At 38.9% G+C, this 12676-nt stretch overlaps 1 protein-coding gene across 1 annotated transcript in view; it reads left to right on the top strand.

The window, feature by feature from the left end:
• Window positions 1-12676, top strand: part of ZZEF1 (zinc finger ZZ-type and EF-hand domain containing 1) — a 79224-nt gene that overhangs the window by 36550 nt on the left and 29998 nt on the right. The window contains exons 25-36 of the mRNA XM_024207641.3: window positions 1353-1498; window positions 1787-2027; window positions 3175-3254; window positions 4333-4426; window positions 4927-5443; window positions 6185-6349; window positions 7420-7539; window positions 8506-8667; window positions 9413-9542; window positions 9798-9936; window positions 10898-11063; window positions 11648-11907. Of these exons, the coding sequence (XP_024063409.2) occupies window positions 1353-1498; window positions 1787-2027; window positions 3175-3254; window positions 4333-4426; window positions 4927-5443; window positions 6185-6349; window positions 7420-7539; window positions 8506-8667; window positions 9413-9542; window positions 9798-9936; window positions 10898-11063; window positions 11648-11907 (2220 nt within the window). The remainder of the gene's footprint in view (window positions 1-1352; window positions 1499-1786; window positions 2028-3174; window positions 3255-4332; window positions 4427-4926; window positions 5444-6184; window positions 6350-7419; window positions 7540-8505; window positions 8668-9412; window positions 9543-9797; window positions 9937-10897; window positions 11064-11647; window positions 11908-12676) is intronic.

Below are 12676 nucleotides of genomic sequence, written 5' to 3'. Positions count from 1 at the left end.
AGATTGTGTGGGGGGAATCTTTCATTGCCATTGCATATGCTGTATCTTTTCTGTGGATTTCATGAGGATTTCGTTAAATTTGCACCAGAAAATGGAAAAAGTAAGAATTCATAGCACATAATTTATGCTGATTTTAAAATGTTCCCTTTGATTATTTGGAATTTCTTGAATCTAAAAGGAGCTGGGGGAACACTTATTTCAGTTCCTGTATTAGAGCACCATATGTCAGCGTAATCTGTAGTTTTATTTACTAGACCTCTGAACCATAATGCGAAATTCATTCTGATATTAACTTCTGCTTGTGTGTGTTGAGGGGTCAGTATGAAACTTCATGAGTGCTTTGTAGTGCAGAACCTGTCCATGTGATTTGGCCAGATTTCTGCTCTGTCTACCTAAACTTTCCCTGAAGTTTTCAGTCACCATTCTGTTTGATTGTTTACATGTATTCTGGTATCACCCACAATATATTAAGCACTGTCTACAGGCACAGGGAGGTGCAATCCCTGCCACAAAGAGCTTGCTATTCAAGGCCCTGGTGCCACAATCTCTTCTGCACATATTTAACTTCAGTCATATGAGTAGTGAATTCAATTGGGTTACTGACATAAGTAAAGTTAAGAATGCATGTGTTTGCGGGGGTTTAGGCCTGTGAAGATAGACAACATACAAAGGGTTGGCCACAGGTATTACAATCGTATATGTATGTTTCATATATGAATTAGATTTCAAAAAAAAGGAGCCCAAAGTTAGGAACCTACGTCTATATGTAGACATGTGCTTTATTTTTCAAAAGTGCCGAGCATCCTGTAGTTCTCATTGAGGTCAACAGGAGCTTTCAAGTTTTCAGGACTCCAGAAAGTCAGGCAGATGCCTAGCTGTGGGTTTGGGAACTTAAGTTTAGGGTTTCTATTTTCAAAAATCTGTACCTCAATGTATACATTATATGCGTTTTGTTGCATGCTATAGGTTATGGTGGATGAAGTAATATCCCTGTATCTGTAGCTTGTAAAGTGCTTTGAGTAGTCAGATACTATGGTCATGAGTACAGCTTAGATGCTTAAATGTAGGGCCTTTTAGAATAGTAACATGCTGTAGCATTGTATTTTTTAATCTGCATTAATGTCAGCAGTAAGACTGTACAGGAGTGGTGTGATGTCTGTCTGCTGCATATGTGGCACTAAACATCATGAGTAACCATCAGTCTGAGACATTTTTTTGTTCCACATGCCATTTCCTTTTTGTTTTCCTTTCGCGGCAGGTGTTTAAAATTGTGCATTTTTGCAGTCATATAAAATTGAACAAAAATATTTAGTATTGAACATAAATCCATGTCTGTCTTACTGTTTTTGCAGAGCTAGGTAGTGAAGCAGAGCTGCCTCCTTCAAAAGTGACATCAGTTCTTAATTCTCCTTTATGGAAACCTGTCTTCAGGCATCAGATGTGTCCTGAGGCGACTTTGGAAGCAAATGAACCCAGTCAAGTGCACCAAAATAAAGAGGTATTTAGGCCACTGCTTCTGTTTTATGGGTAGGAAAACACTATGCGAGAGTGGTTTTATTCAGGCTTAATGAGCTGACGCATCTCTAACTGTACGCTGCTAGGCTGAGGTGGCCATCTCATGGGCTGCTGAATTCTCAAAAGAAGAGAAATTTTTGTTCTGTGCCCTTTATGTTAAGTTGTCATTTTGATTGTAACGTCTGTCTGAGGTATGGGTTGTTCAAATATATAAATGAGATGCAAGCATTTTTAAACTGATATTAAGTAAATGTTTTAATACTCTTTCTAGACTAAGAACTCTCATGTGGATGACTGCCGTAACTTTCTTCTCGACTTTGCAAAATCAGATCCTTCCCAGGATTTCTGTGGGCAAAATTCTGAGCTTTTCAAAGGACTTATACAGGCATGTAAAAAACAGGCCCCAAAGACAGATATAGTTGCTGGTTCCACTGTTGATCAAGCTGTGAACGCCACATTTGCTGCTTTGGTGTATCTCACTCCAGATTTATATGGGAAGCTACAAAAATATGGTAACTCTTATATTAGTGAATATATCAATAATGAAGGCTGATGCTTTGTAAGAAATCATATTATAATTCGGTTGTAAAACTTGAAAAATGTATTTAGTTTCAAAAGTATTCAGAAGGTTAGATGTTTCATCCTGTATAAAGAAAATATTACAGCGCTGCACTCACCAACCAGGCAGACTTTGTGCCACAATAGACTGTAATAAGATTATAATGCTTTGTTAGTGTTTTTCATCATCACAACTCTTTTCGAAGGTTAGCTAATCATCACAAATCCTCTAAGTCGCATAGGCAAATAGGGTTATCCTTGTTTTAAAGATGAGTAAACTAAGCCAGAGATGTTGTGATTTGACCAAGTCCACAAGGGACATTGGTTTTTGAACCGGGATTGTAACTCAAAGGTATCTGTCTCCCACGAGTTGCGCCATTAGAACACAACTCTCTCTCATTCAGCCATTTTCAGCTCTCATTAAACATTTCCTAAACAGCAAGGAACAAAGTATTTACATTTTAGCAGTACTGTTTGGGGAGGAAATGCAAATGAAGCCCCTAAATAGTGTCATGCTTTGGAAAGTGAGCTTGCAACCCACTGTGGGGTTTAAGTTAATATTCTGCTCCTAACTCATCCAGTTGGCTCTTGGTATTGCAACTTGTACCTTTCCAGAGAATAGGGTTGCCAACTTTTCTTTCTAATGTGCAGTACACTACTTCTATGTCATAACATGCTATCTGAAGTAAGTGCTCATCTGTTGAACAAAAAAGTGCTATTTGGACTCTCAGGGCCTGATTCTGAGGGGTACTGAGCACGTGCAACTCCCATTGAAGTCCTGGGAATAGCCTCTATTTGTCCTGCCTGTACATTTGCAGGACCCATATGTATTGACTGTAACTGTACATACTCATTCATTATTCAACTTTGCAAATAAGTCTGCTGTCAGGGTACAGGAGATGGGTTTTAATGCATTACCAGCCTTTATAGTATATCCATAAGAACAATAGGGAACAAAACAACCTGCCTGGCATTGCCTTAAGAGGTAGATGACAGGGTCTATCACAGCCTTTTGCAGGTATCTTATTTTATTTTAATCGTTGAGTGATGCGAAACTGAAGCCGTGAATAAAAGGACTTTCCTCTTTTTTTGTTTTCACAGTCATCAGTGGAGGCAAGGTGCCTCTGAATGAAGAGTTTGCACAAGTATATTCTCTGGCTGATGGGATTAGAATATGGATGGTAAGGTTGTTCAGGATGATTATTTCTATTTGGGTTTTCTTCTTTCACATAGATTTTTGCTCCTGAGTCCCAATGCGGAGTCTGTGTCACTGTACTTTGAAATGCCTTGTAAAAATGGTTTTATTTTGTGTGTGTGTGTGGGGGGAGAGGTCTGTTTTTATTTTCTCTCAATGGTTGCAGATCAAATTTGTTCAACTTAAAAGTAAAAAGATGTTTTTCCTGACTGCCAGTCCTGCAAAGTCAATTTTGGCTTTAATAGTCCAGCTTAGGCCTTTCATTTCATGCATCATTACCAGTATTTAAAGATTCTGTGAGCCAAGCTCTTCCCTAGGCTTTTCAATGAAGGTGCAGAGGTAGAATTTTGCCCTGCAATTGGAATTCTTTTGATTATAGTATCCTAGAAATGGAGGGCTGGAATGGACCTCCAGAAGTTATCAAGTTCAGCCTATTGTGCTGCGGCAGAGTTGCCACAATGACAGCCCCACATTTCTATGATACTGACAAGTATTTGTCTAACCTGTCCTTAAAAACCTACAATGACAGGGAGTCCACAATTACCCCTGGAAGCCTATGCCAGAGCTTATGCATCAGCCAGAAAGAGAGATCTCCCTCATGTACTTATTTTGGTTCTGCTGTGCTAAAAGGAGGAGAGGAAAGAGTAGTAAAATAATTGTGGGTTTTTTGTCATTTAAATCACCAGCTGTGGTTAAAGATATGCACAGGGATCAGATCTCTTTGCTGAAAAGAGAAGAGATACACACATACTTACTTTTACCTGATTTAATGCTTGTTGTGCACAACATGTCTTCGAAAGAACTGGTATCATCAGCTCAGCTTTCTTTTGGCTTGAAAGAGTCAAGCTTTTCAGTGCATTTCACTGGGTTGTGCCACAGGCTGACCAGCAAGACGTTCTAGACCATAAAGGACTAGTCCTGTATTGGAGACTTAGCGTGTCTTAAGAATCTCAGGAGTGGACTAATGAGATTCTCTAATTGTGGTACAGTCTTCATGCTGCCATGCCATCTGGATAGGCAGGATTTCACATTTTTAATTAATTTAATTAACTTCCTATCTACAGTTAGAAATGAAGCAGAAGTTCCTGATGGGTAAAGGAAATGATACAGCAGAGAAACAGAATATAGAAACAAGTGAAGTGAACCCAGAAATCCTTGGTAAGTGTCTTTCCTGATGGCTTAGCCTAACTTTATCTTATGTAGCTCTTCTCATTTTTTCTGTGCTCAAGGAAATTAATTAGTAATTTAGGCTATCTTATGTTTGTGGACAGGGATAAATTAGCTGATGTGATGTGCACTGTCTCCAGAGATTTTTCCTAAAGAATGAGAAAACAACCAGTGCACTGGATCATCTTACTGATGGTTGAACCGTCACTTTAAAAAGTTGTTTGTAACGACACTTCACATATTGCATGCTTTGTATGGTTGGTGTGAATATTTTGGATAGGCACTTAATATTGGGAGATCCAGACACTCACTATCAAGGGGCAGGAAACCATACTTCCAGGACTTTCTGGCCAGAAGATAAAAAATTTAAGAGCCAAAAAATAAGAGCCAATTTCTACTTAAATTACATAGGAAAGGTATTACACAAGATTTGATCTGGTGATTCTACTAACTTGCCTCCCTTCCCCCCCCCACCAATTTTTATACTGCAGCAAAACACTGTATTCAGAAGAGCTTATTGTTGTTAAAATTTTTGCCTGTGAGAGAAAAGGCAAGAGATCTTGCTTCTGATAACTGGGATGCTTCAGAAGTAGAGGATGTCCAACAGTACCACGATGATAAACGTCAAAGGACTAGTTCTATCGTAGAAGCAGATTTTCAAGCAGCAAACTCATTGTCTTCGAATGGAGTAATTCACCCTGCTTCTGCAGAAAGGGGTCGAGTGGTAGACTCTGACACAAAGATTAAGCAAGCGCCAGACCCACCCCAGACAGAAGTAGCCTCTGAATCTCAAAGTAAGCCCCTTGAAAATACAGTTTCACAGCAAGACGACAAAGCATCTCCTCCCTCCACTCCAACTCGCAAATCTCAGTTCAGCCGTGGAAGACTAAGGCTGCTATCTTTTAGATCAATGGAAGAGCCTAAATCCGTGCCCACTGTGAAGGAGAAATATCCTGTACTGAAAAATATATTAGACTTTATTAAGGATCAATCACTTTCCCATGAAAGGTGAGCAAACTTGAAAATTCGCAGTCCATCGTATTTAAGGTTGAGTGACTTCAGAGCTTTCAGATGATGAGATAAAGTATATTTTTATCTTTAGTAATATTTCTCTAATTTCAGGTACTTGAAAAACAGTCCATTATATTTTGATATCAAGGCATCAAATTTATGGCTCACAACCCACCTTAGGTTCCCAAGGAATATTTAATCTGACTCATTTAACTCACATAGAACTTCAGGATTATGAATAGTGATTACATTCCCTTACTGTCCCTATGCTGCAGTTTGCCCTGCTTCATCAAATCTGCTTGTGAGGTGGTGTTACTTCCTGTCTGTGGTTGAATGGGGAAGGAACTGCTTCTGGAAATTACAACTGCCTAGCTGAGTTAGTGGGTCTTGGATAACAGATCTAGAACAGTTAGAGAAGGGATCTTCAAAGGGCCAATCTGCAAATTTTAACTAGAGGACATTCTTCCAGAACCAGCCCAAGGTTTAGAGGTTGGAACAGGGAGTTGCGAATCCTGGGTTCTATTCCTGGCTCTGCCACTCACCCTGTGACTTTGGGTAAAATATTTGTAAATAACCCATTATTGTTATTACCATGGTGTTCAAGGAAATATACAGTACAGTTAATAATTTAGGTGCCAACTCATCAAACTTGTTTAACTTCTCAAGTGTTGATTGCATTATGAGGTACTGAAGAACGGGTGTTTTGAAGTTGTCATTGGGAGTTTGTGTTTTTCCTAGTATTTTAAAGGTCCTTGCTTTGAGGAAAGCCCAAGCCCAAAGTATCCTAGAAGTGCTGAAGACAATCCGCCAGTGTTTAGAATCTCTTGGGCAGCCGCACTGTTTCCATCCACCTTGTGTACTCTTTCTCTTGGAACTTCTGGCCTGCCAGAAAGATTTTACAAAGTAAGTATCTTTCTTAGAAAATTGGAGCTAACACTATTCTGTATAACATGTCTACATGCCCTGACTCAATACTGATTGCCCAGGGTGAAAAGAATGAGAAGTGATGGCCTTGTGAATACAGATACAAGAGCAAGTGCATATATTGTGCTCAGATCAATATTTAAGATTCTGTGCACACTTTCTATGGTGCATTTTGATCGTTTACATTTTCATATTGGTACTTGGAGATTTAGTTTCAGTATTCCTATTTATGCCAACAGGGGTCAGCAGCTTACCCGCAGCGTATAGCTATTAAAATGTTCCCAATTATCTAACCGGGTCACAGAAAACACAGAAAATTAGACTAGAATAGTCTTAGACATTCACACTCTTTAGCTTTCTGTTTATTATTTCAGTTTAAACTGCTGCCTAAGTAGGATCGGTTCATCTTTTTCCTTCAATAAGAATTTAAGCTGGAGCTAGGCTACCTGGGTTAGATTAATTTTAGTTGCTCTGTCAGCAATACTTGCTTGGGAGAGTTCTTTTCTCTTTTGAGTCTTTTCTCCATGAATTAATGTATTAGCTAATCTGCAGTTAGATACTTAGTTGTGGAACTAGCTTCCTCTGGCAGTGTCCTATGGCTAGTGTTTTACCAACTCATCTTTTTACTCGTTCAGTTGCGTCTCTGTGAATATTGGGGTTTGGAAAGATAAATTAATTTTAAATATAACTGACAGGTGTTCAACATAACTCTTAAAAGATGGTGATTATAATGTGTCTGCGTAGATTCTAAAGCTGATTGCCTCTGACTTGCTGCGCAAACTGAGTTCTCATTATAGAGTGCTGTGTAAGATCTGTTAGCTGCTTTCTTGCTGTGTGTTTTGAAAATTTATTTGAGTTGGACTTTTCAGGGCCCCGGTCGTCAAATGTTATGAGTCATCTTGATACTTTTGACAGTTCCATAGGAACAATCTGCGTTTGGTGTCCTGTTTTGCGCTTCGCTTCTAATTCTACTTGTATTTGAACAAAGTGTGCTGTGTGAAGTAAAGTGGTGGATTCTACATCTGCTAAACTGACTTTTTAACTTTTAGTTATTTTGGACACTTGGAAGGTTGTGGTGCTGAACTGCACAAAGAAATTCGAGAGTCCTACTATCAGCTTGTTCTCTTTTTGGTCAATGCCATGAAGGGATTTAACAGCATTAATGACAGGTACGGAACATAGCCCACCTATGTAACATGGAATGTTATTTTTGTTACCTTTGTCCTCCCTCACATCTTCCCTCCTATTATTAGTTACTTTTATTGCCTTGTATCAAATAAGAGTGTAAATTCTGGTAGTGGTGTGACCATTCTTTCCTCTGTTTGTATGCAGTCTGACATGATGGGCTATAATTAGGGGTCACGGAATCTGTGACTTCCAGAGACCTCCATGACTTGAGCCCCAGTGCCTGGGAGCTGTAGGGTTCTGCACCACCCCTGACAGTTGGGAACTGCGGGGACCGAGCTCTGGGCCGCCGTGGGAGCCCTGGAGCTCCGGACTGGGACTCCCTGGGTGGTGTGGGGAGCCTGCAGCTCCCCATTTTGTTCTGCATATTTTTAGTAAAAGTCTCGGATAGGTCATGGGCTTCCGAGAATTTTTCCTTATTGCTCATGACCTGTCTGTGACTTTTACTTAAAATGTGTGACAAAATCTTAGCTTTAGCTGTAATTATTATTAGGGCTTTTTGGTGCTACTATACTATAGAAAATCACTTTTTACTTAATTTTGCTAATTAGTAAGGACAAGGATAAAATTCAGCAGTACTGGATCACTTTGTTCATTTATTTTGACATATGTAATGTAACTTTTGCCTCTTAGTATACACTTTGGAGTATATCAATAATAGTAAATGTACTGTAGCACATTTGGCAAGAATAACAAAGCATTAGTGACAAGAGACAGCACCACAGCACACTCTGCTGTTAAAACTGCATAGTGAGACAATCAACTTGTTGATTAGAACTATTGGCATTTTGAAAGCTTGTGGGTTAGTAAAGTAAGGTTCTACTGTTGATTTAATTTAACACGCAATAACTTATTTAAGGCTTTAGTGATAAATACTTTTATTCTTTTCCCCAAAAATCATACTGCTTCAACTTCAGATTAAAGCTGTCATGTTTTCCCAATTTGTTTAGATCATTGCTCCCTGCCTTATCCTGCGTGCAGACATCCCTCCTTCACCTCTTGGATATGAGCTGGGAACCAAGTGATCTTTCCTTTTTTGTTGATATACAGTTACCACTTCTTCTTATGACTATGTCACAAGAAAACATAAGTATTCATGACAGCGTGATTTGGTAAGTCAGCAAGACTATAATTTTTATATAGAACTAAGTTTTTGTACAGTTTTTGGCAAGAATGAGCTCTGAAATTTGAAACAAGTAGTAAAGACACTGAAGACAGGTGAGGTAAAATTTTCAAAAGCATTTATGTCCCATTTTTCAAAAGCTACTAAATCATTTAGGCTCCTAAGTCGCATTGTCTGAAGTGCTTTTGAAAACTTTACAGAGATGTGTAAAGGGTAGTAATTTCTTCACTAGCAGAAATTTGTTTTTAAACTGACTATTGCCAAACAGTATCACACTACTGGCAAGTTACCAGCAAGATAGACATCATCGTACTCCTCTGGCATGAGCATCGCATGTGCATGACTCATAGTGCATTCATTTTAACCTTACCCTTTTGCCCTTGGCCCGTTTGTTCTAGAAGGAAATAATCTTCATTTGCCTATATTCTATCATAATTACCCAACAGCAATTCTATGAGTTTGGATTTCCCAGGTGATGTGTGTTCGCCCCGGTGTGTGTGTGTGTGTGTGTTTTTGGTTTTTTTTTTAACAAAACAAAAAAACCAACAACCCTCTTTGTAGCTGGGGGGGGAGGTCTCTGGAATATTGTGGCAGTGCTTTAGTTTTTAGGTGAAATACATGATCTTGTCTCATTAGCACATTGTGTCTGAATTTTAGTTTTTTAAATAAACTATCCCAAAATGCATTATTAGGAAGCCTGTTTGCATTCAAACATAATTTTGAGCTTTTTTTAGTCAGTGGAGTGAAGAAGATGAGATTGCAGACTACAAGCAAAACTCCGAGTGGATGGATGAATGTCAGGATGTAATGTTTGAGACCTGGTATGAAAAGATAGCCCAAGCTGACCCGGAGAAGCAGAGAAAGGTGACCTCATGATTTTTATTTTTTCATGCTCCTTGCAGGAGATTTTTTTCAAAGGCACAAAGAGAGAAACAGCAAGCTGCCACTGGTTTTCTGTGAGTTGGGCACCGAACTCCCCTGTGTGCCTTTGAAAATCTCCTTGGAAGTGCATGCATCATGCTTTCTTGCAGAAGGGAACATTCTGCTTTGTGTTTCGAAAGGGCTTTCTCAAAACCAAGGAAGATTCAACATGTAAATTGTGTCCATTTATTGTTCCAGATGCACATGTTTGTTGCTCGTTACTGTGACCTATTGAACGTGGACATATCATGTGATGGTTGTGATGAGATTGCACCCTGGCATCGCTACCGCTGTTTGCAGTGCAATGATATGGATCTATGTAAAACTTGTTTCCTAGGTAAGGATCTTGTCAGAAAATACTTCTGGAGCCGAAACAATGTCTTTCCAGATCATACATTAGAAAGTTTTCTATGAAATGGGCAAAGGGAGAGAGTTTTTTTTTTTTTTTTTGGAAACTTCCCAAAATCTTAACTCTCGTAATTTTTCCTGTTTTTTCTAATCTGAATGTCACCCGCCTAAATTGTCAGTATATATCTGATTCATGTGCTTTTTAATGAACACACTAACATAAGTACAACTAGAGGAGTGATTTTGAATTCACAAGTGCTTGTAGGATTCAAACTTGCAAGTTGCCAGTGTCATCTGAACTTGAATTTGGCATGGAATTCTGAACATAAAATTTCTCCTTTGCATCTTTTCTCCTTCTTTTTATCTTTGATTTTTGTCTCCTAAGCAAAAATGTAACCACATTTGATTAGTGTGGATTTCTTTTGGAATGAACTCAATCGGTTCTATTGGAACCAGTTATATTGCAATATTCTACGAAAGGATCATGGTGAGCTGGAAAAGAGAATATAGGTGATGTGAATGACATTGATCATTCAGTTCATAAAGCACAACATATTGTAGATCCTATGGTAAGGCTAATTTATATAGTAAAAAAGTTTCTTTAATATGGCATATCTGATCACTTGCTGCAACTTGGACATACCTTCACAACTCAGACTCCCCTTTTTCACCGAACTACTAGCAGAACTTTGGTGTCCAGAGCTTATAAATTAAGTGTTGGCTTCCATTGATTATCTAATGCTGCTTGTAGATCAAGTTCTCTGCTTAGAGGGATAAACAGAGTTCTCTAGTCATGTGTACTCATCTAATCAATAATAGTAATAAAAGAAAAGAAAAATAACATAAGAAGCATATACTGGCATTACATTATGAAAAGAATGGGAAGATAGATACTGTACCTAAAGGTCATTGCAGATGCAAACTTTTTTTTTTTTTTTAATTCTACCTAGGTGGCGTTAAACCTAAAGGTCATGAGGATGACCATGAAATGGTTAACATGGAATATGCCTGTGATCATTGCCAAGGGGTTATTATAGGTCGCCGGATGAACTGCAATGTGTGTGATGACTTTGATCTTTGCTATGGGTGTTATTCTGCAAAGAAATACTCTGACAGGTATTGGTATGCGATTCCATACTCACCAGCTTGTGGGCAAGAACAGCAGCGATTAACACCTCCTACAGACAGTCACTCTAATGTCACTCCTTGGGAGCCTGTGTCTGACCCCAGAACATCTAATTATTGTCCTTAGGAGAAAAGTAGCAAATGTTGAGCAAAAGTTTTCAGCTCTAAATCCTACCCCAAACTTCAAAGTAACTTGGTTACAAATCTTTCACACCTTGTAGTCCTAAAAGTGTTCACCGCCCAGAAGTATCAGAAGATTGATAAGATAGAGTTGGTGAGCATGAAAGACACTCCTTACACATGTGGAGATTTACTTTCTTATTACCTCCACCACTCCAAGATTGCTACCAAAGTTGTTCACATAAACTTGATTTGTAGAGCTGGAGTTCTAGGGACAGATCTTCAACTAGTGTAAATCGTCAGCGCTCCTTTGAGCCCAGTGGAACTCTGACAGTTTACGCCTTGTAAGGATCTGCAGTTAAAAATTTTGAAACATGCTTTCTATTCTTCATTCTTTTTCAGAAAGAAAACTTGCATTTAAACTTAAGTTCTAAACTGTAAACACTTTCTTTCAGTCACCTTCCTACTCACAGCATCACAATATATCCGATGGTGACCATTCGAATCAGTGACCGACAGAGACTCATCCAGCCTTATATCCACAACTATTCTTGGCTGCTGTTTGCTGCCTTGACACTCTACTGTGCAGACTTGGCAAGTGGGGATGAAGTAGGAGAGAAACTTGATTCGCAGATTCTCAGTCATGCTAGAGTTCTGCAACATCAATGTATACAGCTCATTGGAGACTGCCTGATGAAAGCACAGCATGGAAAAGGTGACCCAAATCCTCCATTTATTGAAACACAATAGTTGTTGGAATGAGCCTGGTGCAAAGCCTCTAATTAATCACTTTGCAGTTTTCCAAGGAAAGAAAAGCCTAGCTTAATAGAGATAGCTCAGTGGTTTGAGCATTGGCCTGCTAACCCCAGGGTTGTGAGTTCAATCCTTGGGGGGACCACTTAGGGATCTGGGGCAAAATCAGTACTTGGTCCTGCTAGTGAAGGCAGGGGGCTGGACTTGATGACCTTTCGGGGTCCCTTTCAGTTCTATGAGATAGGTATATCTCCATATATTATATTAATATCAGAGGGAAGCTACTTTGCATTTCACTAATAGTACAGGGAATGTTTTATAACTGATCATTTAGAAATCTTATTATTAGAATAACAATATTCTTAGTGATAACTGAACATGTGATGGAAAAGAGAAGGCTTAAGAAAATTAGAGTAATATACTGGGACAACTTCTCATAAATTTTCAGTTTAAGAAGACACACTGTGCCTGGATATGGATGCAGTTATCTTGTTTACAGGGGCCCTGAGGAAGAAAAAAATATGACATGGTGAAAAGTGTTTCTTGATCTGCACTATTGGCCAGATACTTTTAATCTTATTCATGATGTGAAATAAGGTGCTGCAGAAACAGTCCCATTGACTTCACTGGGGGGGGATTGATCTAAGTTACGCAACTTCAGCTATCTGAATAACGTAGCTGAAGTCGACGTACTTAGATCTAGTTACTGCGGTGTCTTCACTGTGGTAAGT

The sequence above is a fragment of the Terrapene carolina genome, unplaced genomic scaffold, assembly GCF_002925995.2.
Source record: "Terrapene carolina triunguis isolate 2854851 unplaced genomic scaffold, T_m_triunguis-2.0 Scaffold231, whole genome shotgun sequence".
NCBI classification, from domain to species: Eukaryota; Metazoa; Chordata; order Testudines; family Emydidae; genus Terrapene; species Terrapene triunguis.
This window is presented reverse-complemented; position numbering and strand designations above follow the sequence as displayed.